We start from the raw sequence: 26,965 nt of genomic DNA, 5'->3' as shown, positions 1-26,965 counted from the left end.
TGAGTACACCCATCTGTAAACATGCCTTTTAATAATTAATTTCAGGTGGTAAGAGCTCATGATCTTCAAATCTTGAAAAATGTTTGTTGATGAAAGAAATTTCCAGGTGTCTCATGGCCAAGTTCCCAGAGCAACTCTCTACCCAAATGTGGAGGTGAAGAACTTTCCCTCCAATGCGGTAGCATTCTAGATTGAAATCCACATTGTCAAAACACTTATTCCCAAATCAGAATGTCCATGGAAAGTGGCAAGAGGTGTGGAACTCTCCTTACGAGGGTCCTTCAAGCAATACAGTTTAAGCTCACTTCTCTATCATACCCACTCACTTTCCTAATAGAATCCAAGCAGAAACCTCTGAATGTGGGAGGACTTGGAAGCAGCTGGATTTGTCACTAACCCTGTCAGAATCTCTTATTCAGATATAATCTCCTCTGTGCCTCCATTATCTCCATGGTTAACCTGATATTAAATCATTCGATTTTTATAAGTCATTGAAGTGACAGTTTCCAAATATAATTCCATTAATCATTCAGTGTTCGGGTTCACAGACGAAACCTGAAAGAAAGCCTTTCAGATGACCTAATCTCTCCTTCTAACTTACTAAGAACAAAACCCACATCAAAAATATCTTCATGTGACTCTGTAAGGGCTCCAAATTACTTGTCAGTAGAGTCAGTAACTATAGGATCATTTAGCTAAAAAGTTCCTATTCTGTTAATATATAATATTAATGTGGTTTCCGGATCCTTTTTGCTTAAAGTCCACTTATTCATTTCAAAACCATTTATCAGATGGTAACCAAATGCCAGGCTCTAGGCCAACAGGTGGTCTCTGCTCTCAAGGGGTTCACAGGCGAGTAGGGAAGGACACATATTTGAAAACAAAGTGCTACAGCAGTGTGGTTAGGCTCCACGAGAGAGGATGGACCCAGCTCTGTTATCTGTGGGAAGGGTCACCCTGTCCCTTGGTAGAGGAGTAGTGATCCGTAAGGATCGCGTTGCTCTAGTTGACTTGGAAGTGGAAGCGCCCTGTGAGCCCACACCTACACCTGTCCTCCACAGCATCCCCTTTGGCCCCTTCCCAGAACCCCAAGTGGGGTTTGGCACATTTCAGGAAGCTCTGACATAAACCAATATTTGCCCGGCTTCTCTCTTATCAATAACATTTTTAGTTTGACTTTGGATTGGAAAGAATTTATCAAAAGAGCATTCATTAGGTGAAGAAGCACCTTTTTATTTCATTGATATTAAACATAAGGGAACTTTTGCCATGTGGGGCCTCAGGATAAACGACTTAAATTTCATAGTTCTTCTTCTGCTTTCATAGTTCTTAAGATTTAGGACCATTATATTTTAGATGCTAAAAGTACCCAGAGGTCCTTTAGCTCATGGCCCTCATTTTGCTGCTGAAGACTAAGGCCAAGAAAGGGGAAGTGACCCAAGCATGGGTACTCACTAGTTAATGGCCAAGCTAGGATTAAAAACCAGACAAGCCAGCTATGAGACCAGCACTCTTTGTGCTAAATACCACGCTGCTGCAACAACCTTCCTCTCTAACCTAATACCATAGCAATTTCAACACTGTGGCTGGTATTACAAACCGCTCTGTTACTCGGACTTAACTCATGAAACCCAAGAAAACTCTTCAGTTGTCCCCTGGCTCCTTGCCACATATTGCTATTTAGCTTTGCCAATAATACTTGGCAATTAGAGATGGTAGTGGGCAGTGATGTGATATCTTGGGGAGCATGTGGTTGTGGGAGTAGCAGACGTCAGGAAATTCTGTTTCTACATGGAGCTCTTTAACAAAGGTATGATCCATAGGGTCTTCACCATCTTCACTCTGAGGTTTTCACAGGTTTTAATTTTCCACAAAATTCCATATATATTTTAACACACACTTCATTTCTAAGCAGTTTTTACCATAGTATCTCAGAGACTTTAGAAGTCATCTCTATCCCCATCCCCCTACAAATGCCCTGTCAAGTGGTCAGTAAGTCTCTACCAGCCTCCTTCCTTCAAGGCTGAGTAACTCCAAGTGACCACAAAGTCATTTCCAGCAAATGCTAGAAAATTCTTTCTGAGTCCAGCCCATATTTACTTCTCTGTGATGTCTGTGTTTTTCTGCTTAGAGTTACCCTAACTCAATCCAACAAATATTTAAAAACTTTTCGGTTATTTGAAGACATCTATTCAATATTTTTTCTCTAGGCTAGACATTTATATGTTCAAATATTTAACCTAAAAATAGTTTTTGACTCTGATTTTCCAGTTCCTTCTCCAGCATATGAAGGATGCTTTTATTTTTCTAGGACCTTTTAGTTGGTAGAGTCTCAACCTGAACACAGTGCTCAAGGAATTACCAGGGTGACTATGATGGACCTATCACCAAACCCATTTAGTATATTATATCTTTATTAAAGGCCGCCTAACTAGATCCTATTAGCTATCTTTGATGATTTCATCATCCTGCTCATAAATATTGAACTTGTAATCAGCTGAAATCCTTAAGTCACACATCTCTCAACTGTCCCCGTGCACTTTTTGTTGTGCCAGACAAACTTCACAGAACACCTTTGTATTTCATCCTTCAGCCTTCAGTCTGTTTCCAGCCTCGGGTCTCCTTTAGGTCCTCACGCAGTCACATATTCTGCCAGCTCTGTAGTTGGCAAATTTAAATGTGATGGGTGTCATTGATGCCCACCTCAAAGCCATGAATAAAAATGTTGACCGACCCCTAACCTGTTTGGCTCAGTGGATAGAGCGTCGGCCGGCAGACTCAACGGTCCCAGGTTCGATTGCGGTCAAGGGCATGTACCTTGGTTGCGGGCACATCCCCAGTAGGGAGTGTGCAGGAGGCAGCTGATCGATGTTTCTCTCTCATCGATGTTTCTAACGCTCTATCCATCTCTCTTCCTCTCTGTAAGAAATCAATAAAATATATTTTTTAAAAAAAATGTTGACCGGGAAGGACATAGAGCTGAAAGTCCGAGGTTCAACACTACAGACACTTGCTCTGCACTCACATCTCCCCCTGCTCTTTCAGTTTAGTATTTCCCCCCTAACTTTTCTCCCATGCAGTCCACCTTTCCTCATGTTGTTCATAGCGTTATCACAAGACACCAGGCATTCAGCATTCCCATGAATGAGGAAATGAGATTTGTTCAGAAAGACTTGTTCTTGGTAGAACCAAACTGAGTTTGAGAAGTCATTGCCTCCATCTCAGAGCACTCCGAACTCTTTTTTAAATAGCTTATTACACACTTTCACCCATGACCTTAGTCATTTAGTGTCATCTTTCTATAGGCACTGTGTTGTTTCTTTTTCTTTAATTAAGATATTTGCCTAGCACTTGTTCTACCATCTCTCCTAATCTCCACAACTACCAAATATTTCTGAGAGCAGATTAACACTTTCAATGGAAAGTTTTTAATTATATCTATGCGGTACTTTAATTTTTTAATGTAAAAAAACAGAACTGAGAAAAAAAGTGCTTAAAGAAATTCACTTTATTTTTAATTTCCCACCTTTATTGAGATATTGTTGATATCTAACATATGTAAGTTTAAGGTGTACAATGTGTTGCTTTGATACACCTACATATTGCAAAATGTTACCCCGATAAGGGTAGTTAATGCCTCCATCTCCTCAGTAATTCCTTTTTTGTGTGTTATCATGAAGTAATTCAGTTATGTCATTCATACCAAAACAGAAAATACTGGAGCAGCTTGGCACACTGTACATTAGTTCCTCAGAACTTACTAGCACTGTGACTATTCACACTCCATTAGCAACCCTTAAAACAAGTGGTTGGAACATGACGCATGTCCAGATCTCCCAGCAGTGGGTCCGAATTAAGAATATCCGTGCCCCCCCGCCCCCCGCCACACACACACACACACACACACACACACACACACACACACACACACCTGTTTTACTAAAATTCAGGCCCTGTGAACTACAAACAAGAGTCCGTTTCCCTTGGACCATCATACCCAAAGAACAGTCTTTCTCCATCTTCTAGGACAAGCCAAGCCTCATTTTCTTACTTTTCCCCTAAAGTATGTATTTAGCACTTTGGATAAAAACAAAAACTTGTTGTCTTCCCCACTTTTAAAATATGAAAACATATTTAAAACAGACTGTATGATCTCATCATATTTGTACTTTGCTTTCTTCTTAAATAATAGAGGGAAAAGCAAGTAGACCCTTTTAATAGCTCAGTCATCATAACGTTTTCTTTGAACTTTTTTTGGGAACAAGGACACAGTGCTAAACCATCATTTAGATAAGGCCAACCCTTGCATTTAAACCCTGTCTCCTCAAGAAAGATGCGGAGTGGGGGAATATATAGTGAGTGTATATATTAGAAAATACACAGGTGCTCATTCACTCCTTCGACACCTCGGATCCTTTGGGGATACATACCCGTCTCTGACCCTGCGGGCCCTTGACTGTGGGAAGGTGATCACTCAAGTGTGTGCGTACCCAAAATGCAAACTTGAATTCCTAAGTGACCTAAGGAGCAACTCAGAAGCGGGTGAACATTTGGGGTCCGTAGGATTTTGACTGTTACAGGCTAGAAAGGGCACCACAGAACCATAGATAAACATGATTTCTTTAAAATGCAGAAAATATAGGATCTTATGTGGCCAGATGGAGGTAAGAAAGTTGGCCTCTGGTAGCAGCCCTGCAGCACCCAGCCAGGGCCGCAGTGGGTGCAGAGCCCCTCCTTGGAGCGCAGCAGCTCCAACAATTGGCGCGGATATTTCACATGAGAGTCCACAGGAAGAGCAAGTTTTCATGTATATTTTTTACATCCAAATTAAATTAACTCATGGAATTTTCCACCCTGAGGAATTAAAGTAGCAGCTCATGAAGTAATTCAGTTATGTCATTCATACCAAAACAGAAAATACTGGAGCAGCTTGGCACTGTTTGAAAGCCTAAACTAGGCCGTGGCCATTTTATATTTTTTTAAAACCTGTGGTCGTTGTGTTATTTTAGCTTTTATTGTGGCTGCAAATTTTTTAAGTCAAAAGTATCTTAATTGCTTAGAAAACAGAAGTGTAAAATGGTTTCAAAATAAGAAGAAGTTTTAGGCAAAGCAGTTTTAGGAATGAAAACCTAAAAAAAAAGCTTTAACCACATTTCTGAAAGGTGAGGATTCTACCTAATTGACATTTACAGTGGTGCCTAATTATAGCTTCCTTTATATCCATAAGTTGTCTTAAGCTCCAAAGTTGAGTTTAATCACAGGATCTGTCCAATATTAGTTAAATGACATCTTTGGGGAAGTATTTTCCTGATACAATAGCCATGTTCATTTTCAAGCGGGTAATTGGACATACTGTCAAAAACCAATGTATTGAGCTGCCACGTTTTAATGTCTCATTTGCCTTCTCCCCGGCTTCTCTCGGACGGTCTCTTTTGGAGCTGAAAGCGTGTGAAAGTTATTGGAGAAGGGCAGTCTCTGGGTAGTGTTTCTGTATGCTGCCCAAACTTCTCCCCCCACCCCCCCCCCCCACCCCCGTAGTCTAGATGGGAAACAGCTGGGTTTTGTTTAAAAAGCTGTTTTGCGAAATGTCTGAAGCTTGAGGTGTAGAGCTGAGGTCACCGGTGCAGCAGGTGCTCAGGAACAAGTGAGCAAGGCCCTGGGGACCGGCCGGCCCTGTCACCTTCTGCTGGGCACTTCCATGGGGAGGAACAGGGCTGGAGTTGGCTCCTGCATTTCGGGCACAAACAGATAGAAGAAAGTAATCGCATTAGCCAGGCTATTAGAAGTGGAGGATCTTTGAACACAGCCAGCCCTTGAGTAAATAATTAGCTCAGTATGAAAGAAACCAAAATGGTCATTTCCCTCCCAGGGTTTCATGCAAAAGTCTCGGCCTTAGCTTCCTTTAGATATTATAAGATTTTGAATTTCCTTTTTAAATACACCAACACTGACAGAACTTATTTGAACTACAATTTCAAATAAGTGCTCCCATAACCCAGCGTGTTTTTCAAGTTTATGGATGCCAGCTAAGCGAAAGGGAGAAAAGAAACCTGAGTTGGTGAGACCAGCACCGGAGCAGTTTTGAAAGAGGCCAAGTAAGAAACATGTGGAATCACTATCGTGCAGGGCACGTCAGCTGTCCACCCGTCTGAAGATGAAAGGAAGCGGCCTCCTCCCCCTGGGACTTGGAGGTCATGAGCAGCTGTTTATCCAGTCGGGAATAGAGATTAACATTGTAATTTTTTTTTAAGAACTAGAAGAAAATTTGTTTGGGAAGTTGGCTCTTCATACCAAGTCACTGTGCGTTGCCAAAAAAAACTTCCTTTCTCAGAACTCATGTACTCAAGTTGAGCAATGTTATGATTCTCTGAGAAATTCGGAATTATCAAAAAGTCTGTCTCCTTTAACTGGAACAGGAAAGGACAGGCATGGATGGACGTCGGCCATTGAGACACCTCCTTATACTCTAACTGGGAAGCTAGCTGTTTGGTGTGTTACCTGTTCTCCAGCCTGCTTCTAAATGGGGCGTTCTTTGCACACACCCCCCCCATACCTCACTTCCCCCTAACTTAATCTCTACCATCCACGGCATACACAGATGGGTTTTGCACATGCCTACTGCTTGTAAAATGCCTTCTCATGACATATTGGGGAAGCTGCTTAGCACTCTGTGGAGCTTTATTCCAAAAAAAAAAAGAGTTGGATATTGGTATTTTCCTCTGATTTAATGCTACTCTTAATGTCATTTTCTTTTATTAAATCCTTTCTTTCGCTTTTGATCTTCTTTATAGCAGAGCCACTGGTCATATGGAAACTATTATTGGGAGATGAAAGACTTCATTGCAGTTAAATAAGAGTGAATCATTTGGGCCAATAATACACACATCCAGTGAGGTGCCATTTGTGTCCGAATGCCCTATGTTGTTCACTTTGTAGCAAAGCCGTTGAGGTTTATAAAGGGATTTACAAAAACCTGCTTTTTGTCTGAAATGTGTAGTCTGACAACATGAAAACATTAATATGCAATCCTTAACTCCTTATATATAACATCTAAATAATGCCACTTTTCAATTTAAAACTGAAACTTTCATTTAAAGTGGAGATACCACTTAATTAAAGTTAAATGTCAGTTTTTAAAAAATATATTTAAATGATCTACATCAAAATTCTCCCATCATTTGAAACCTGTCTAAGATGCCACCTTCCTTTTGAAGCAGCCTCTGTTGTCTCTTCTGATAGGGTTTCACCCGTCCTTTCAAGTCCTGCACGACCTGCATCCCTTAAGACATTCATCTTACTTTGCCTCCGATAGTAATTATATTAATTCACCATTAAGATAAGAGCATTGAAAGTAATAGTTATGTCTACATATTTTTTTCTAAAAATGCCTAAATAGACCCAGGCATAAAGAAGATATTCAAAAGGCATTTGTTGAATTCAATGTTTATTATTGGATAGAAACATGCTAAATGTATATTCAACAATATCAAAAGGTGTTACGTTTCACAAAGAGTCTCACAAACACATGCCATTCATGTCATCATCTATTATTAGGAAGCATCTAAGTGCACGTTGTGAGACTACAATCCTATAACAGTGACCTCTACACCCCGTCCTTGCCCTGGGGACACTCTCGGCTCAAGACAAGTGCAGGCTTTATGAATGGCAGCAAAACGGAATCATCTAAGTGTAAGCCCTGCCGTATTAAAGGATGCCCTTCTCCCTTCCTCTCTCTAAAATCAATAAAAACATATTTTTTAAAAAGAATTATAGGTGTAGATCTTAGATTTGATCCACAGAATAAGGAAAATCCATGCCACAACCTTGATATGCAAGGTACCAAGTGATGGGCATTTAGTGGGTTAGTATTTAGAAAGTGACTGAGAAGAAACATTTCATTTGTTTAGGTAAGCTTCTTTACCCTGCCACTTCCTTTCCAAGTATCTCGCAGTAGGCATGTGTTACTTGATAAGAACAAGAGCATTTTAAAAATGAAGGGCAGTTAGGGAAGGAGAAATCCCAGTGTTGAACCTCCTGGACTAGCTGCAGGAGTTGTGTGGAAGGCGGACGTGATTGTGCACGCACACAGGTGTGCTTGCACTGCAGGGTCTGAAGGTGCACCTCACGTATTCAGTCGTCTTTCCTGCTCACAAGTAATTGCAAACTTTCACCATAATCTCTGTGCTAGATTGCTTCCTCACTGAGCATGTGGTAACTTTGGTTCCCTACTTATTAACCTGTACATGGGTCAGGGGAGGAACACAGTTACCCACCCCTCGAACTACCTGTTTGGTGGGCTGCATCCACTTATGGTTTCCCCTCTATGAAAATGATGTAGAAAATTGGGGGCGAAGGATGGAGATACAGAGGAGAGAAATGAAACAGTTTTAATAGATGGAACTTATGAGTGAAGAAAAAAAAGATGAACTGAAATCAGATAATTTGCATCTCTCGAACTAGATCACAGAATCATTCATTTTAACCATTTCGGTGGACATCATGGGAGTTTCAGCCTAGTTGATCACATGACCAGTCAGCACTGCCAAGATTAAGGTCATGAAGATCATGTTTACATTCTCTTGAAAATTATCTTATCATTTGGAGAAGATAAGCATGAAAAAAATCTCCAAGAATTGCCCAAGAAAGAATTACCTTAAATTTCAGGCAAAGTTTGCAGTGAAGCTATGAGATGAGATTTCCGGGGGCGGAAGGGGGGAACAGGTAGGTGTTCTTAAGACATTTAGGAAGTCTCCCAGTAAACATTGCCTAAGAATTAAAATCCAAACAAAAGAATTGAATCCATATCTGACTTTAGTGAAAAGTCCTTCATATGTTTAATCCCATGAATTAAAAATATATATTCTGATCATTTATTTGTGGTTGAAAGGTATCCTGGATGTTAGAACTTTCTCACACAAAAGAGCTGGTTATTAGAGTCTTGTTTTCTATAGGTTCTGGGTGCCTCTAGTACTGTTCCTCGTGGTAACATCTCCTGCTGCCATTTTGTGAACTCCCAGGTTCCCACCGGGGAGCTAGTAAAAAAGTTTGCATGACCACTTCCCATCTCTTTAAGAGATTCGATTTTTGGATTAAACAGTATCTTGCACATTTGGAAAAATAAGTTTGCTCTCCTCTAATATGACAGAGATATGGCAAGATAATGGAAACTGAAATCTAGTATTCTACCACTGTCATGTATAATTGATATTTCACGGGGAGATTACAGTTACAGACACCAAAATTGTTTTCTGTGTCAGTGGGTGTCTAATTACAGTAAAAGCCCATCAACTTTTCTGTGTGTGTGTGTGTGTGTGTGTGTGTGTGTGTGAATATGGCAAAACAAGAAGAGAAAGAGAAGAGACACAAGTAAAAACTCTCAGGACCTTTTTCTTTGCCCAATTCTTTTTAAAAATCACCTATGTCAAAAGAAGAATGTTGAACCAGATGCCATTAATAACAAACTTCCATTTTGATATTACCGAAATGTTTCTAATAGCGTATCTGGTTTGTGTCATCATTTGGTCTAGAAACTGATGACAGGTTTCCTACATTGCCCATCCTGCACTCTTTTAGGAGGATTATGGTAGAAGAGAAGGAACTGAGGTCTGAAAGCCTGTTTTGAAGCAGTTATCTCTGGAGATAACATTAACAAGGATTGAATAACTGCCAAATGAAATTTAATACATTTTCCCATCCATGAAATAGGCCTTTTAAATACAACAGAATAATTACTTTCACAATACTCCCTGGAAACAAAGAGAGCAGACACACTGAATGTCTTTTTGTTTGTGGTGTTTGTTGTTAGCTGAGGATGGGGATGAGGGTGTTTACCAGGGTGCTGTGCATCCCACATAAAACAGCCTTGCCAGCAGCCACCCAATTTGAAGCTGCATATCTTTTAAATCAGCTTATGTTGGAGGAGTTGTGGCAGATATTAAATTTTGTAATTTAGTTAGACATCTTGGCGTTGGCCTTGGCCTGAGTTGGTGAACCATGATGTTTTTTCCTCTATGATAAAACTAAAATGATTTTCATATCTATATCTGTATCTACACACACACACAGATACACACACGCACACATACACACACACATATACACAGTTCTAAAACAAAAGCTCCAGTAAGTAGACCCTTTTTGTCCCTTAAATCTGTAAGCAGGGTGGGGCAAACGTAGGTTTACTATTGTGAGTATGCAAAACACAGACTTTATTCTTGTATTACTTAAAAGTTATTGTATTATTTTCCATAAGAACAACTGTACACTTACTTTTGCCCCCCCTTACCCTGTATGTATACCAAATAAAATTGTTCAATGTTATAAGTTTTCTGAGTTTAAAATTTGTTTCAGCCCTCTAACTGGACATTCACTCAGTCACTTAGCCACTTCCAGCCTTAGCTTTCTTATCTGTCAAATGAGGAATTTGGCCTAACTGGTTCCCAAGTGTCTCCAAGGTCTTAAACTCCAAATACTATGATTTAAAAGTGCTTCTACTATATCAATATTTTCCTCAGAAAGCAAGGTTATTTAATATTTATGGTGCTTACAGACTCAAAAGAAGTAATGCACTTCTAAAGTTATTTAATTCTGCCCAATGATAAATTAACACAGAATTTAAATAGCTGTGTCGTAATTTGAATATGACTTGAGCTAAGATGAAATGTAACTTAGATATTTGCACATAACAGCCATGGTCTGCAGGGCCTGAAGAAAAGGCAGAGATGTTGAAATCACATGATCTGGCCTCCTCTTCCTCTTTTGTAGCTCATGGGACCACGAATGAGGACACCGATCCTAGGATCCTAGGGTGGCCCATTCAAAGGATGGTCCACATCTGCTTCAAAATGAGCTGGGCCATCAGATGATCTTGACATTCTGAACTCAGAAATACTAAGACAGAGAGGGAGTTAGCAGCAGGCATGGATCCTGAAGGAATGTACCACAAGATAGTGTGAAAGAAGAGTCCAGCTGGAGTCATGAGAGGCAGAGTCAGAGAGAGACAGGTTCCAGCCGAGGAGGAGATAGGCTGGAACCGCTCATGAGACATAAGGAGTGGCCTTAGGTCCTGAGAATCTTCTGGGTCCAAAACCTAAATTACAGAAACCTTCATGATAAAGCTTTTTTAAATTTAATTTACCGGTTAATAAAATTATATAGGTTTCAGTGTTCAAGTCTATAATACATCATCTGTATATTGTGTGTTCACCACCCAAAGCCAAGTCTCCTTCTGCCTCTATTTATCCCCCTCTACTGTCTTCTAACCCTCTCCCCTCTGGTCATCGCCATGCTGTTATCTTTATGAGGTTTTTGTTTGTTTGTTTTTTTCCTAACCCCTTCACCTTTTTCACCCAGCCCCCCAGCCCTCCTCCCTTCTGACAGCTGTATCTTGGCCAAGCTTGAGTGAGGCTCTGGTTCTTACTATTAGAGCTGCCTCACTAAATTGATCTCAGGGCACAAAGTCTCACTAAGGTCACTGTAAGCTCACAAGGATAGGGCCACATCCAGGCTCTTCACCATGTGTCCCCTGTCCCTCGCAGAATTACAAGCATGGGCTAGATTCGTAAACATTTGTGATTTAATGTGCACAGGATCAATTAACAATTATTGAATATATTTTTAGATTTTAGTTCTATCTTTTACTTTTAGCATAAATATATCTAAAACCATATAGTATGTGACAGTAAGAAGGCTGTTCCTACAGACTGCAAAAGCATTTGCAATCAATATTAATTAAGTGAACTGTTTTCCTAGGCTGGCTTTTAACTTTAAACTATTGCTTATCTATGTTAAAAGGTTATTATCAAAATGGGGCTTTAATCAAGCATGAATTTTCTTTACTTTTTTAAAGGTGCCATCCTAAGAACCTATTTGTAAGTTTAAAAGAATCTGCTTTTTCTAGTTACATGATCACGTTATAAGGAAAGTTGACAGATCCTGGCCGTGGCCTGTACAGATAGCAGTATTGGTTCCTCCGTCTGTTTCTGAGCTACCCTAGTGGTGGATTTGTGCTGGCCACCTACTGTCTTTCTTTCCTTGTCTTTTATGTGACCAGAAGTAATGTTTCTGAAAGAGAACTGAATAGGATGCTGTTGTGGTCAAGGAAACATGCAAAGCTAATTCTTCAGATTAGAATATTATCTGATAGTCAGAGGCATTGGACTTGATCCTAGAGACTCAGGGTCGTTACACATGGATCAGAACCTATCATCCATCCTTCGTTTGACCTGGAATACACCCGTTTACAAAGGAGGTCTTAAAACAGTAAGGATAACTTTGTCCCTAACTTTCTTTATGGAAAATAATTGATGTATTTCTTGAGATGATCTATGGAAAATATATAAAATTAGGTAGCATATATGGCTAAAATCTAAACAAAAACATAGTTGGAACAACTATATTCTCAAACATATTTATAATAATATCATGTAAGATTTTACTGTCATCCTGCAGGAGAGAGATTTAAAATTAAATGGATATGAACAAAATAGAGGCAAAGACGATTGAAAGTGCAGGCAGCTTGAGTTCTGAGGGTTCTGGAACTACTGAGACCCTTATGGTAATGTATTATGCACATATTTTCAGAACACAGAACACTCTCTATTATCACTGGGTACCAGCTGTTTGACATATCTCTTCTTCTTGCATTAGACATGGGAATTATTCTCTAAAACTTCTAGTATTATTTTCTCCATTTTGGGCTTTGAGTAACTTATTCATCATTATACAACTATTAAAGAAACCAGTTACACTTAGAATTTAGATATTGTTGACTCTCATCATTGTATTATTTTCACTCAGTTACACTGTCTTCCATAATAGTTGAGGCAAAGAAAATAAAAGGTAATTGGTTGTGAATTCTTTTTTCCTCTTGTAAAAACTAATCTCATTGTGACCAAGAGGGGGAAAGAAGAAATTGCAGAATTAATATCTGAATATATTTTAAGTGAAAAGCAAAATATTAACCTTAAATTATATCATAAATGCCTACAAAGAAGGCTTGAAAGTTGTAACATAATAATTCAAAAACACCTCTGCTATGCTCAGATCCATGGTTACCTCAGTGATTCCAACTTAGAATCCTCCTTTGTGGAAGTCCAAGAACTGAAATCCACTGGGAATACCAAAAAATATGAGTCAGCGCTAAGGTAACTGTTTAGGGTAACATTGACAGACTAAAGAGTGACCATTTGATCAAGGCCTTTGAAATTCACGCTTACAAATTGACATTTTGGATGGAAAGGGTAATCATCGAAGGAATAAATCTGGGAAATGCACAGATTTAAACATGGCAAATCAAAGCCTGAATGGAAAATAGTATCAGTCTTTGTTTGGGAGGAAAAATAAAAACATGTCCCAACAGTGAGTGAGAAATGGCTGGCGGAGCTGTGGGCATGGTCTGCCTGTGAGGGAACAGGCTTCAGTTACACATGAAAGACAGGAGTGGCGTGGCAACGGCATTACGTATGTGAGAAGGGCTTACACTTACTCCATGAACCCAGGAGCTGAAACTAGTACCAGTGGCGGAATGTGCACCGAGACCGACTTTGGGTGAAAATGGAATGGACGGCTTTGGGAGACCATCAGGGTCCCGGTGCATTTGCTGCACACTCGTAAGACCTAAATAACCACCATTTAGAATGATCCAGAAAGGGACTCAGGCACATAGGTGGCAGACAGCACAGGCTTGCTCAGGTCTCTTAGCTACCACGTTCGTTTATACTTCTTTAAATCCTGTACTATTCTTGCTATAGTTTGAATCTGAGCAATTGGTCCTTTGCCCCGCTCCTGAGTTATCTTCTTTGAATTGCCTGTAACGGTGAGAACTGGATAGTGGGCTGCCTCAGCTAACTTGCCTCTGCTCAGTTCTGGGAATGCGACTGTTGTCAGCTCAGATTCTTGTTGTTGCATTCCTTAGAAATACTCTTTAAATATTTGGTAGCAAAAGAGTGGTGATTCTCCTTTGTGGCTTTATATATTGAATGAGGAAAAATTCAGGTTTTTGATTTATAGCAGTCTAAATTTGTAGATAAATATATTCAGTGTTAGACTCATTGTCTTGTGTAAATGTTCACCTAACAACAAGCTAAGAAAATAACTAGTTGGAAATGCAAACGAAAATGCAGCTACTCAGGTTCCTCTTAGTTTGCAAAAGCTTGATGTTCTGCTTTAAGGCGGTGTACCCTCTAAAGTCAGCACTTGCTGTCTTCATGCCATGGGTTCAACATCTCTGGGCCCGGAGTAGGTAGTACTCGTTAATAAAAAGCTCAGCAGCGGGTTTTTCAGACCAAAGCATCATGCTGTACTCTATGATTTTATTCTTGGAAGCATAAAGACTGTTTACAATATGGTGTCTTCCTGGGATCAGAATAGTGAAGAAAAAAAAATGGAACAATGTCCAAACTCTTTGCATGGCAATGATGGCATTACTGGTGTGTTTAATAAAACCTTTATTGGGACATTTTCCGGTGTGGTGGCATTGGCAGAAACCGTCCCCCTTTGGATTTGGAACTCGGCAGCTGATGAAATACAGTAAACATTAATTTGGAATGGGCTGCCAGTTTTGGAAAGCCAGGTGACATTTTATTATATTTGTACCGAGCAGGGGCTGCATCCCATACTGCTGCCGCTGCCGCTGTCACAGGCTTAGCTGGCATTATGGAAAAAAAATGGCAGGCCTGAGAATCTTATCCCCTGAAATGAAAGTCGAATGCCAAATTGAAATTCCTGTAGGATTTCCGATAGCAATGGGGGAATTGAGAAGCCCACAATTAAGCATATGGGCATTAAGATAATTGTCAGATCTGTTGGCGGACATGATAGAAGACAGATGGGTACGAATCAGTGCGCTCCACTGCAGCACCCTGGGAGACAATTTGACGTTTTACCTGCCTGAGCTCCTCTGCCATATTTGTCACTGGATGTACAGCACGGCATCTTGCTGAGTGTTAAGTGGCTGTGCAGGGCACTCTAGGTGTATGCGTGGTCCTTCAGCGCCCTCTAGTGAAATGCATTTGGGAGTTTTGTTTTGCAAAGGCCAGTCTTCCTTCATTAGGTCCTGGCTACCCCCGTAAACAGCTGTCTCACCTCTGGTTCCCGCTAAACTCTATGGTTCCTCTCGCCTTGCAGGTCGGGGCCCATCGTGAAGACGGAGTGGCCCTGAGAGGCAGCCATTCTCTTGTGCCAAACCAGGTTCCAGTCCCACAGCTTCCTGTCCAGTCGGCCACCTCCCCTGATTTGAACCCGCCGCAGGACCCGTACAGAGGTAGGTCCACTGGGGCACTTCTGTCCTCACACAACAGCAGAGCTAGTGCTGATCCCCCGCTTACTTGGCATTCGTCCCTCAGGAAGCACTGGCAGAAAACCAAGAATCAAATTTGGCCCCAAAATGGAAAGTAAATGGGAAAGTATTTAGAACAGCTAATTGTGTTTCTTCAGTAGCTGTTTGCTTCAAACATCCTCTGAAATCCTGGTGCTGTTTCAGCAGGGACCAAGACAACAGACTGATGAGAGGAAATTTTATTTTAGCTATTTCCACATCTTACTCATTCAGCTGCTCTAATATGGTTAGTTGTAGCCTGAAAATGATATTTCCAAATGAATAGGAAGGAAGGAAACTGTTTTTGTTGTTGAAGATTGGAGGAAATATAGGCACATCTTAAAAAATGGAGTTGTTTGAACGATTTTCGGTATTGAGTCATCTAGCCCCATAATGATTACTTCAGTCATACTGCAATGGGTTTTTCATGACCCCAGGAAGTTGTCCTGTTGGGGCAAGACCCGGGTCCCAGGCTCTCTGTGCAACTGACTGAGCAGGTGATGAGGAGACACTTGAATAACATCTCATTCCCCTCATGTTTAGAACAAGAGTGATAACTCTACCACAGGATATGCCTGAGATTTTTCACCTGTTAAACATTGTACTCATCTGAGTATTAATTATATATGGGGATGCTGCCCCATTTTATTTGAACAGTAAGAATGTGGCAGACCATTCTTTTAAAGAGCCTTTGGTTTTTCGTTTTCTTTCCTAGACTAATGTTCCTTAAGTTTTAACGCGTATAAGCGTGACTTGAGGTCTTGTTCAAATTCAGATTTTGACTCTGCAGGTGTGGGATTCTGAATTTCGAACGGGCTCCCAGGTGTAAGGATGCTCCTGGTCCATGGACCAAATTTTGCGTGACAAGGTTCCCAGCCACAGATTACAAATAGAGGGCAATACTCGATAGACAAGCTTCTACCCTAGAAATAAAGGCTTGCATTAGGGTCAAGTTTTAATGTGTGTTGTGATCTTGAAAGTTGAGCAACGAGAAAGCTTGAAATTTCTTCAGCGCGCAGCTATCTGCTTTCCATATGTACCATTTTTAAATGCTGATTACTCTTTGGGGATAAGAGAAGCCTAATTTCAGAATATCATTAGGATATCTATTGAAGACTTGACTGTACATATTTAGCATACTCCCTGGGAATTATATTTTAAGGACATTTTTCTATTAAATCATTGCATATGGAAGAAACTCAATATAATAGCTGATATTTACTTGGGTTCTTAATCAGAACATTGAGGTGTATGATTTTCATGATTATGATTTTCATTGCAATTAAGTTGATGTTTTGTAGACAGTGAAATTACCATCTACTCCAAAAGATTGCAAAATAGAATTTAACCTCAGAGCCAATGCAGAGAGAACTTGCTTCCGCAGGTGCATTTCTGAAACTTCACCAGGTAGTACATACACACACACAAAAGACAGAAGGGTCACAGTTGAGCAGCTTGAATTGCATCGCTGGCAGCTCCAAATCTGGGGTGCGAGTTTGTGCCTGGGGTCTTTGGTGGAGACATCACAGGGTCCCTCTGTTTCCGCAGGCATGCCCCCAGGCCTGCAGGGCCAGAGCGTCTCCTCCGGCAGCTCTGAGATCAAATCCGACGACGAGGGCGATGAGAACCTGCAAGACACGAAATCTTCCGAGGACAAGAAACTAGATGACGACAAGAAGGATATCAAATCAATTACTAGGTCAAGATCTAGGTAACAGTATATAATACTGTCGCTTCATTTAATTCCTTTATTGGACTTTGATGAAGTGAACAGAACAGGAAGAAACTATTTAGTTTTTTCCTGGCAGGTAAATCTACAGCTGGAAAGAAAATTAAAGGCCTACTCTAGAGGTACTGAAGTATCGTTTAAGATACCTGTACTCTAGCGATGCCTGAAATATCTTTGCATTTATGAATTTGGACCCAGGGCTAATTATACGCGGTAAAAACAATTTGTAACTGACTCAAACACAAAGAGTTGATTTTTAAGACTATACCTATTCTACAAATTTGGTCAGCAATGTTATTTCTAAAATATTTCTAAAAAGAGATCTTCGTGATATTGAAAACTCAATTGATGTATATGCAACTCTAATGTTTTTCTTATCTCAAAAATGAGAAAATACTGATTTCCCATATTATTCTAAACATGTTGATATATATGTAAGAACAACACCTAAATTGCTAATTTTTTTTCTCCCGGATACTCCCTCCTATAGAAAATGCAACTGCAGAATCTAACTGTCTCCTTGAACTTTAGTCTGATAATCAGGTGGTTTTTAAATGCCGTGGCACCCATATTTTTGATTTGCTAATTAAATGTACTAAAACTACACCTTCCTTTTAACGGCTATTGTTCTTAAGGTTATATATATATATAGTATCCTACAGGGATGAAGAAGATGCCACCTTTTCATATTGTCTTTATTATTATTATGATGATACATTTTATTACATGTCCTATCACAAGTTCCAAAAACCCTAAAAGCTTCTAGCTTCTCCCTTCATCATCACTGCGGTTCCCTGGCTCTTGGCCACATCGGTGAGAAATCCCAAGGGCTTGCACATGCGCACCACCTTCTCTGTTAGTCCGGTCAGTCCTCAGTAACTGAAGCAGTGGCCATACTTACTAGTGTGCATATTCATTTACCTTGTGATGTTTCAGCACAACATTTTAACTTGCTGTTAAGAATCTTCATATTTTAAAAGGTCACCCCTGTGACATTTACTCAAACCTCCAAAAATGTGTTGTAAGGCATTGCTTTTCAAATCTAGGCAGTTTGATTTGCATAACCAATTCTAATTAATTATTAGCCCCAGTAACTTTGGAAAGCAATTCCCATTTTCAGGCCCACCCTTTGAAAGGTATGGCATGTGCTTCATATATAAAAATATTACCCAAAATTTTTAACTTCAAGACAGTCCCAGCAGAAACTTGACTGTGTTCTCCTTTCACTTATTACATCCTATAGTAATAGGCAGCTTGATTTCCTTGGCAACAGCAGAGGTCATGGGTGAGGGAGAGAAGGCTCAGCAGCAAAGTGGGAGGATCAGATGGCAGAGCCTTTTCCGACTGGTTCAGGTCGGTTGTGTGTTCACTAGCACACATCCACAGAACACCATTTCATCTGCAGGAGGGTGTACCTCTGGGGAGATGACCCAAGTCTTACAATATTTTTCTCTGGTGCCTCCCTTCTACCCTCCCTTATAAGCGTTCTTGGCTTAAATGGCCACCTCTGTGTGCAACACGTGCTCGCAACCCAGGGCTATCACTTCCATTTTTGCTCGATTGGGGCTTGTAAACCGTAGTTGATCCTTATTACACTCTGGAAATTACCCAGAGATTCTCCAAAGTGGAAGATTTAGAGCCATGTAGTTTGAGCCAACTTCATTAAGTGTACATCACATTGACCAGATAACTTCCCACATGTCCTCCAGCTCTGAAGTGCTGTGATAACACTTTTTCTGTGAACATTTCAAATTCGTGGGATTTTAAAATAGAGGTTAACCTTCATGGTTATTTAAAGCCATGCTTAAATCTATTGGTTAACATCCTTGTAGCTGGTCGCCTCCATATTGTTTTTTTGTTTGTTTCTTGGATTTTGTTGTTGTTGTTGTTGTTCGTCATGGAGAGCCTATTACTTTTGGTAAAGTTTACTTTATTTTTGATATCTCTCGTGCCACCAAAACTCTTGTTCATATTAAATCAAACTATTCTGCTCGAAGTTCTTCTTTTCAATTCTGTCTTCCTTAAGCAAGACATCTCCCACGCCTCTTTTTACATAATCGCCCATGAAACACTCAAAAGCCCTGATGCCATGAAACCTTTATGCTATGCTTTCCAGATGGCTCATCCTCCTATTTGCCCTCCATTCAAAAGTTTCTTCTCATTTGTCAGCATGACACCCACAAACAGAAATAATCTTGCCTTTCCAGACTCTACAGGGCCCAGCCATGCCTTTGGTATGAATCACACAATATTTCTGTTCTCACAGTCAGAGATTAGCTTGTTGGCTTCATTTTTGACTCACAATGAGTCAGAAGCTCTAGCCGGTAGGTCTTTGGAGTTTGTTTTGCTTTGCTTGTTTTACACAGTTCAGGTCAACTCAGGTTTCCCCTCACTTGTTTTTGGATCATAAACACCCATGTCATTAAAGGCCATGGAGATCATGTGTTTCTAACATTTTTATTGAATGCACAGAGAAAATGAGACTCAGATACTTTCAGTGGAATAACCAAACCTTTAAAGCAAATTCCTGGAGAAACCTGGACAAAAGTCTTCACTCCCATTGCTCTGGTGTCTTCAGTGTAGGAGCTTCATCCTGACAGCGGCACCACGTTAATTTTGACATCTCAGACTGTTTTTGCAATCACTTAGTTTCCTTAACTTTCAGATGTCACGGTATGAAAGTTAAAAACAAAACAGAAGAGCAACTTCTAAAACTATTTTTTCTGGGTTGCCCTCCTGTGGTGCGGCTTCCGCTGAAGTTGACTGTGGCCGGCTTTGCAGGGTGTAGCCTCCGGCAGTAGTATGGGCGCACTCTGGGCCCTAACTTTAACCTCTCCTGTTCAGTTTGAGTTCATCTAGGGCCTGTGACAGCCACCCAAAGCAATCCTAGCTCCAGTGCACGTAAAACTCTGCTAAGGACAAGAGCTTGAGATGGAAACATTCCGCGCAAACTCTGGAAGAAAGCAAAAGTAATTGAGTCACCGATTTTCCCCCACAGCATTAGAAAATGTCCCGTCCCTTTTGTCCCGCAGCAATAACGACGACGAGGACCTGACACCCGAGCAGAAGGCGGAGCGTGAGAAGGAGCGGAGGATGGCCAACAATGCCCGCGAGCGCCTGCGCGTCCGCGACATCAACGAGGCTTTCAAGGAGCTGGGCCGCATGGTGCAGCTCCACCTCAAGAGTGACAAGCCGCAGACCAAGCTCCTGATCCTCCACCAGGCCGTGGCCGTCATCCTCAGCCTGGAGCAGCAGGTCCGAGGTCAGTGCCGGCAGCGGGCTCCTTGCAGAAGCCACGTCTCATGGGGCCGGAGGGAGCGTGAAGGACTCGCCTGCCTTGAGCAGGAGCGGAGGGGACACAGGAGCACAGCTCAGGAGAGTTCTGTCCATTGCAGACCACGACTGAATCTACAGGCAGCTCCCCTTTCTCCTGCAATTAAGTTATAGGATCCTCTTACCACTAAGACTGCAGTGTGGAGCTTCCCCATGCAGTCAGTCATCGGTGTTTCGTATATTTGCTTTACCAGCTTTCTGATACTATCAAAGGGCTCTGTGACTCCACCACGCAGCTCACCCTCTACCAGTGACTGAGGGAGGGAGTCTCTAGTGCACTCTCTAACTGTTCCTTCTGTCAGCAAACGTGAGGAAAGGGTCCCCAGAAAGGTACACGCTGCTCCCTACCAGCAGCCTGGGCAGTAACTGAAGGCTTTGTGCTTCCTTCTTCCACAGAGAGGAATCTGAACCCGAAAGCTGCGTGTCTGAAAAGAAGGGAGGAGGAAAAGGTATCCTCGGAGCCGCCCCCGCTGTCCTTGGCGGGCCCTCACCCTGGAATGGGAGACGCTTCGAACCACATGGGACAGATGTGAAAGGGCAAGTGAGCTCCCCTGCACCAGCCTTCCCTGTGGTGCTCCAGAGTGAGCTGTCCCTACACCAGCCTTCCCTGTGGTGCTCCCAAGTGAGCCCCCTGCACCCAGCCTTCCCTGTGGTGCTCCCAAGTGAGCTGTCCCTACACCCAGCCTTCCCTGTGGTGCTCCCAAGTGAGCCCCCTGCACCCAGCCTTCCCTGTGGTGCTCCCAAGTGAGCTGTCCCTACACCCAGCCTTCCCTGTGGTGCTCCCAAGTGAGCTGTCCCTACACCCAGCCTTCCCTGTGGTGCTCCCAAGTGAGCCCCCTGCACCCAGCCTTCCCTCTGGTGCTCCCAAGTGAGCCCCCTGCACCCAGCCTTCCCTCTGGTGCTCCTAAGTGAGCCCCCTGCACCCAGCCTTCCCTGTGGTGCTCCTAAGTGAGCCCCCTGCACCCAGCCTTCCCTGTGGTGCTCCCAAGTGAGCTGTCCCTACACCCAGCCTTCCCTGTGGTGCTCCCAAGTGAGCCCCCTGCACCCAGCCTTCCCTCTGGTGCTCCCAAGTGAGTTGTCCCTACACCCAGCCTTCCCTCTGGTGCTCCCAAGTGAGCCCCCTGCACCCAGCCTTCCCTCTGGTGCTCCCAAGTGAGCTGTCCCTACACCAGCCTTCCCTCTGGTGCTCCCAAATGAGCCCCCTGCACCCAGCCTTCCCTCTGGTGCTCCCAAGTGAGCCCCCTGCACCCAGCCTTCCCTCTGGTGCTCCCAAGTGAGCTGTCCCTACACCAGCCTTCCCTCTGGTGCTCCCAAATGAGCCCCCTGCACCCAGCCTTCCCTCTGGTGCTCCCAAGTGAGCTGTCCCTACACCAGCCTTCCCTCTGGTGCTCCCAAATGAGCCCCCTGCACCCAGCCTTCCCTCTGGTGCTCCCAAGTGAGCCCCCTGCACCCAGCCTTCCCTGTGGTTCTCCCAAGTGAGCCCCCTGCACCCAGCCTTCCCTCTGGTGCTCCTAAGTGAGCTGTCCCTGCACCAGCCTTCCCAGTTACTCCCACCGAAGTGGTGGCCAGATCAGTCCATTTCCCCAGATTAACAGATTTTCCCCTTGATAGAAGAGTTTAAGAATAAAACGTTTACTTCTACTGTTGTCAATGTACTAATTATTTCCCCTCTTCTTTTTCTTCTCAGGTCCAAGCTGCCACATTGCTTCATTAACACAAGAGACCACTTCCTTAACAGCTGTATTATCTTAAACCCACATAAACACTTCTCCCTGACCCTTTTTTTGTAATATAAGACAAGTCTGAGTAGTTATGAATCGCAGACGCAAGAGGTTTCAGCATTCCCAATTATCAAAAAACCGAAAAACAAACAAAAAAAAAGAAAGAAAAAAGTGCAACTTGAGGGATGACTCTCTCTAACATATCATTCAGAATGTGCAAAGCGGTGTGAGCAGGCTGAGATCAGCCCAGAGACTGAATGGCAATCCTTCCACACTGTGGAACAATGCATTTGTGCCTAAACTTCTTTTGGAAAAAAAAATATAATTAATTTGTAAGTCTGAAAAAAATATTTAATTTAAAAATTGTAAACTTGCAATAATGAAAAAGTGTACTTCTGAAGAAAACTACATGAACGTTTTTGTTGGTATTCAAGTCAGCTAGTGTTTATAATTCCTGGATAGCGAATGAGGGGAGCTCGGCTGCCCTAGTAACAAAACCAGCAAACGTCCTGAGACAGCGAAGTGATGACATTAGCCATTCCTTAGGGTAGGAGGAACAGATGGATCTTATAGACCTATGACAAATATATATATAAATATATATATAAATATATATTAAAAATTTAGTGACTATGGTAAGCTTTTGTTCATTTGTTTCAGACTTTTTTCTCCTGTAAAAAAATAGTACTGATTAACTTTTTTAAAAGAAAGATTTTACTGTAAATACGGATTTTTTTTTTTTTTTGGTCTTCTTTCTGTCCCTTCCCGGTTTGTTATCGTAACCTGTAGTGCCAACTCTGCTTCCGGAGGGGTGGTGCAGGGTGAAACGCTGACCCTGATGTTGCTTTTCATTCACGAATAAGTAGAAAGTTGTTTCTCCAGTCTTTTGGGAACACAGGACTTAAAAGTCACATCATGTGTAGATATTACTAGCAGCATTACTAAGACACGGCAAAAGGAGTGTGTCTGAACTGTGATGTTGCGCGTGTGGCCCTCTCCTGGGATTTTCAGAGGTACAAGGTTAGAATGCTACAATGTTACCACTGTGCCTTCCAATGTTTATATCATCGGAAACATAACATAATCAAAGTGGCTGTGATTTAACAAAATGATTAAAGTGTTACCTACATGTGTAGCCGAAGTAGTGTGCAGTGAGGCGTTTCTGAATACATGGTCAGATTTTTGGAAAAAAACAAAAACAAAAAAACAAAGTAAAGTTCAAAAACCATCAAATGAGAAAATTGCAAGTAGTGTGACAGAGCTGATTGATTTTGTTGCTTTCTTGATTTTTTTTTTCAAAATGGGTTTACTAAGATGTAGATGATATAACTGCCTCCTCCATCTGAAAAATGCCAATATTCAATCATCATGCAGCATTATAACAAGCCTTATAAGTCCTAAAGCATTAAGTTGCACTTTCTTGAGGAGGGGTAGTGCAGTATTTCTCTGGCCAGTATGAATGAAGTTTATACCTAACATATTTGATAGAAACATAGATCAAGCTATGGCACAGCAACTCATCAGATAGCTAGCTTTGACGTCTGGGCACAATTGAACCAACTTCCAACGTGAATCTTTATAATGATTGAGTTTGGTGTATAGTGCAGTAAACAAATAGTGCTCCTAGTTAAGTATTTGTCAGCATCCTTTTGTCTCTAACTCGTTTCTGTTTTTACAGCCACACAATCTTGGCATGTATTAAGAAAAAAAAAAATCCCTATTCAAGTAGTTTTTTCCACCTATCAGCACTGAGTAAATGCCATAAATCCATCAAAATGGTCTAAATGTTCCATCTGTTCTCCTGTTTTGCCAGTTATATAGTAATGAAATACATTTGTAAATTTTATGCAACAAACGGCAAACGTATCATTATTTTGAAATTGTGTATGTAAAAGTTATATTTTTACACGTAGACTCTTGTTATTATGTGTTTTAATACATTGTATTGGTTTTTGTTTTGTTTTTTTTAACTGTGTGGTTTAAAAACGTCTCATTTAAATGAAATAGTGAGCTACAAGAATCTGAATTTTATGTTCATTTCTGAAAATGTAAGAACAAATAAGGTAGTTACCACGTGGTCATCTTTTACAAACCCATAAACATTTTGATTAGCTGTGTGTGTGTGTTGAAAACTGTAAATATGTTCAGTAGCGATAAAACTAAAATACTTTGATTTGTTGATAAGTTCCTAAAATGTGGAGGTGGATTAAAACCTTAGGAGAATAGCAGAAATCAAACTTCATGAAGAGTTATTTTGAGGCTTTCCTGTGAAATGTATGAACAAAGGGACTCCAAGAGGGCATGGAAGACAGTGTTGTGTCCGCTCCCCTCCTCTGAAATAATGGAAAACATGTGTCTGTGTTCCCCGGTATGTAAAGATTTCCTTTAGTGGTACATTCTGCACTCACTTTGTATAGTCTACCAAGGCGGGTATCCCTAGGAACAATATATAGGAAGCAGGTCTACTTTGATCACATTCAGGATAAGTGTACAGAAGAAAATACGGTGTTTACTCTTTAGGGAACTGGAAACACTCCCTGTGTTGATGTACATGTTAAGAATGGCACTTTTGATACACGTTATCATACAGGTGCTTAATAGAGCTGATTTAAAGGTTTTCAAATCTGTAAACAGAGCAAAAAACTAAATTGTAGTTATTTGATTATTTTTTAAATTGGTGCTTTATATTTTGTTCTCACTCCAACAGAGGAAAAGCTGCAATTTATTGTTCACCAGCTTTGATGTATTCATTACCCAGTAATGTAATACCTCTATTGTCGAATTCCCTTTGGAAAGAAGCGAAAAACTTTCTAATGGCCACCAAACGCTGCTCAGCACTTTTTGCTTGGTGGAGAAACATCTGCACCTATCCGTGTAATCGGGTTGTGTCCCCATTAAAAAAGAAAGGAAGAAAAAGATGAAAGGGAATGTGGCCTTCTTAGTGTGGTTTTTCTCGTTGTTTTGTAAATTATCAAACCCAGGTAAGATATTGGTATCCTGTGCTGGATTTTTCTAATGAAATTTAGCAGAAGACAGAATTAAAGAACTACACAAAAATGCCATAAGGGTCCATACTCTATGTGTGATGATGATACCTAGGCTGGGGATCTGTTTAAGAGACTTGGACATTAAAGCAACTTGGAACCATTGATCCACCTCCACATTCAAGTAATTTATGAATATGCAGAATAGGGATCTGTTCATCTAGCAAGTTTACCATTTGTCTTCTGTGTAGCTGCAAGGAACACTAATGTTTATACAACTGTCAGTCCACCCAGTGACGCAACTGGTTCTGATTCAGTCTTCCGATTCCTTTCTGTTTTTCGCTTTTTTCCTATTTCTTGATTTTTTTTTTTTATTTGTGATCTTTATTTTGATGAGGGGTTCGGGGTTGGGGAGGGAGGTGAACCAAGACTTGGGGTTAAGAGGATTTCGTCTTGGATCCAACAGGCAGAATATGATCTGTGTCCAAAAGTGAACTTGAGTCAGGAATGAAACATTTTCAGCATAAATAAGCACAAAAATTTAATCTGCTGGCTGACTGGAAACAAAACAAACAAACAAACAAAAAGTCAAGATGGAATATGATGAATTCCAACACGATGGGGCACAAGGCCGCTAGGCCTCTCTCTTTATTTTGCTTTGGTTTTGTTTGTTTTTCTTTAGAGACATGCTCTTTCTCATGGGACTTGACGTGGACTCATCTTCGTGCAGTGCTGGTTTTGCCATCCTCATTTCAAGTATTATAGACATATGTAACGGTGAAATATATGAACTGTGGCCTTTTTCATTCTTGTTACTTGTGATGCAATTAAGTGAAGATAAGAAAAAAAAAAAGCAGAGATTTACCATGTATCAGTGCCTGGCTTTTTGTTATAAAGCTTTGTTTGTCTAGTGCTCTTTTTGCTATAAAATAGACTGTAGTACACCCTAGTAAGAAAAAAAAAACTAAATTTAAAAATAAAAATATATTTGGCTTATTTTTCGTAGGAGCAATCCTTTTATACCATGAATATTACAAAAAAAATTGTCAGATTCTGAATATTTCTTCTTTGTAGATTTTTGGAATCATTATGAGTAAAGTTTGTTACTTTATTTTACTATTTAAAAGATGTTATTTTACCATGTGTTACTGAGATGAAACTGTATGGTAGCTTTTTTTGTTTGTTTTTTTGTTTTGTTTCATTTGTTTATTTTTTTAGTTGTAGGTCGCAGCGGGGAAATTTTTTGCGACTGTACACATAGCTGCAGCATTAAAAACTAAAAAAAAAAAAAATTGTTAAAAAAAGAAAAAAAAAAGGGAAAACACTTCGAAAAAAAAAGATAAACAGTTACACCTTGTTTTCAATGTGTGGCTGAGTGCCTCGATTTTTTCATGTTTTTGGTGTATTTCTGATTTGTAGACGTGTCCAAACAGGTTGTGTGCTGGAGTTTCTTCAAGACAAAAGCAAGCCCAGCCTGGTCCAGGCCATTACCTGTCCCATCTGTAGTTATCGATGAAGTCATGTACATGACCGTTCTGTAGCAATAAATGTGCCATTTTTATAAACTGTTTCTGACACTTCTTTCACTTCATTTTGCATTGTCCATAGAGCTCTGATTCTCTTCTGTGAGTGAAACCACACCTATATTGCATTTTCCAAGTGTTGGAGGTATTGACTGCTTAACCAACAAAACACATACCCACAAAAATCACAAAAACAAATTGAAAAGCACATGAATGACCAAGGAAGAGATGCCCTTAATGAAAACGGAATGGGATGCATGTGAAACCAAAAGGAAACTGTCTAGAGGAGTAACTGATTGGAGGAATAGAACCAGTGTGCGGGTGACACTGAGGCGGTGCGTTTGAAGAGCTCTGGCCTC

The 26,965-nt window shown here is 41.0% G+C and overlaps 1 protein-coding gene across 22 annotated transcripts in view; it reads left to right on the top strand.

Moving 5' to 3' along the window:
- The window catches only part of TCF4 (transcription factor 4), a 345,768-nt gene extending 319,120 nt beyond the window's left edge, over positions 1-26,648 (top strand). For 16 of the 22 annotated variants that reach the window (XM_059706172.1, XM_059706150.1, XM_059706160.1 and 13 more), the window contains 5 exons: positions 15,127-15,262; positions 16,865-17,027; positions 20,078-20,307; positions 20,775-20,915; positions 22,066-26,648. In XM_059706172.1, coding sequence (XP_059562155.1) covers positions 15,127-15,262; positions 16,865-17,027; positions 20,078-20,307; positions 20,775-20,911 — 666 coding nt within the window. In that variant the 3' untranslated portion in view covers positions 20,912-20,915; positions 22,066-26,648. The remainder of the gene's footprint in view (positions 1-15,126; positions 15,263-16,864; positions 17,028-20,077; positions 20,308-20,774; positions 20,916-22,065) is intronic. The other 6 variants (XM_059706157.1, XM_059706158.1, XM_059706156.1 and 3 more) reach the window with 1 other exon arrangement.
- The last annotated feature ends 317 nt before the right edge of the window (positions 26,649-26,965 follow it).

Source organism: Myotis daubentonii, chromosome 8 (genome assembly GCF_963259705.1).
Source record: "Myotis daubentonii chromosome 8, mMyoDau2.1, whole genome shotgun sequence".
In the NCBI taxonomy this organism is placed as follows: Eukaryota; Metazoa; Chordata; class Mammalia; order Chiroptera; family Vespertilionidae; genus Myotis; species Myotis daubentonii.
The sequence above is the reverse complement of the archived record's forward strand: the minus strand, read 5'-3'. Positions and strand labels throughout refer to the sequence as shown.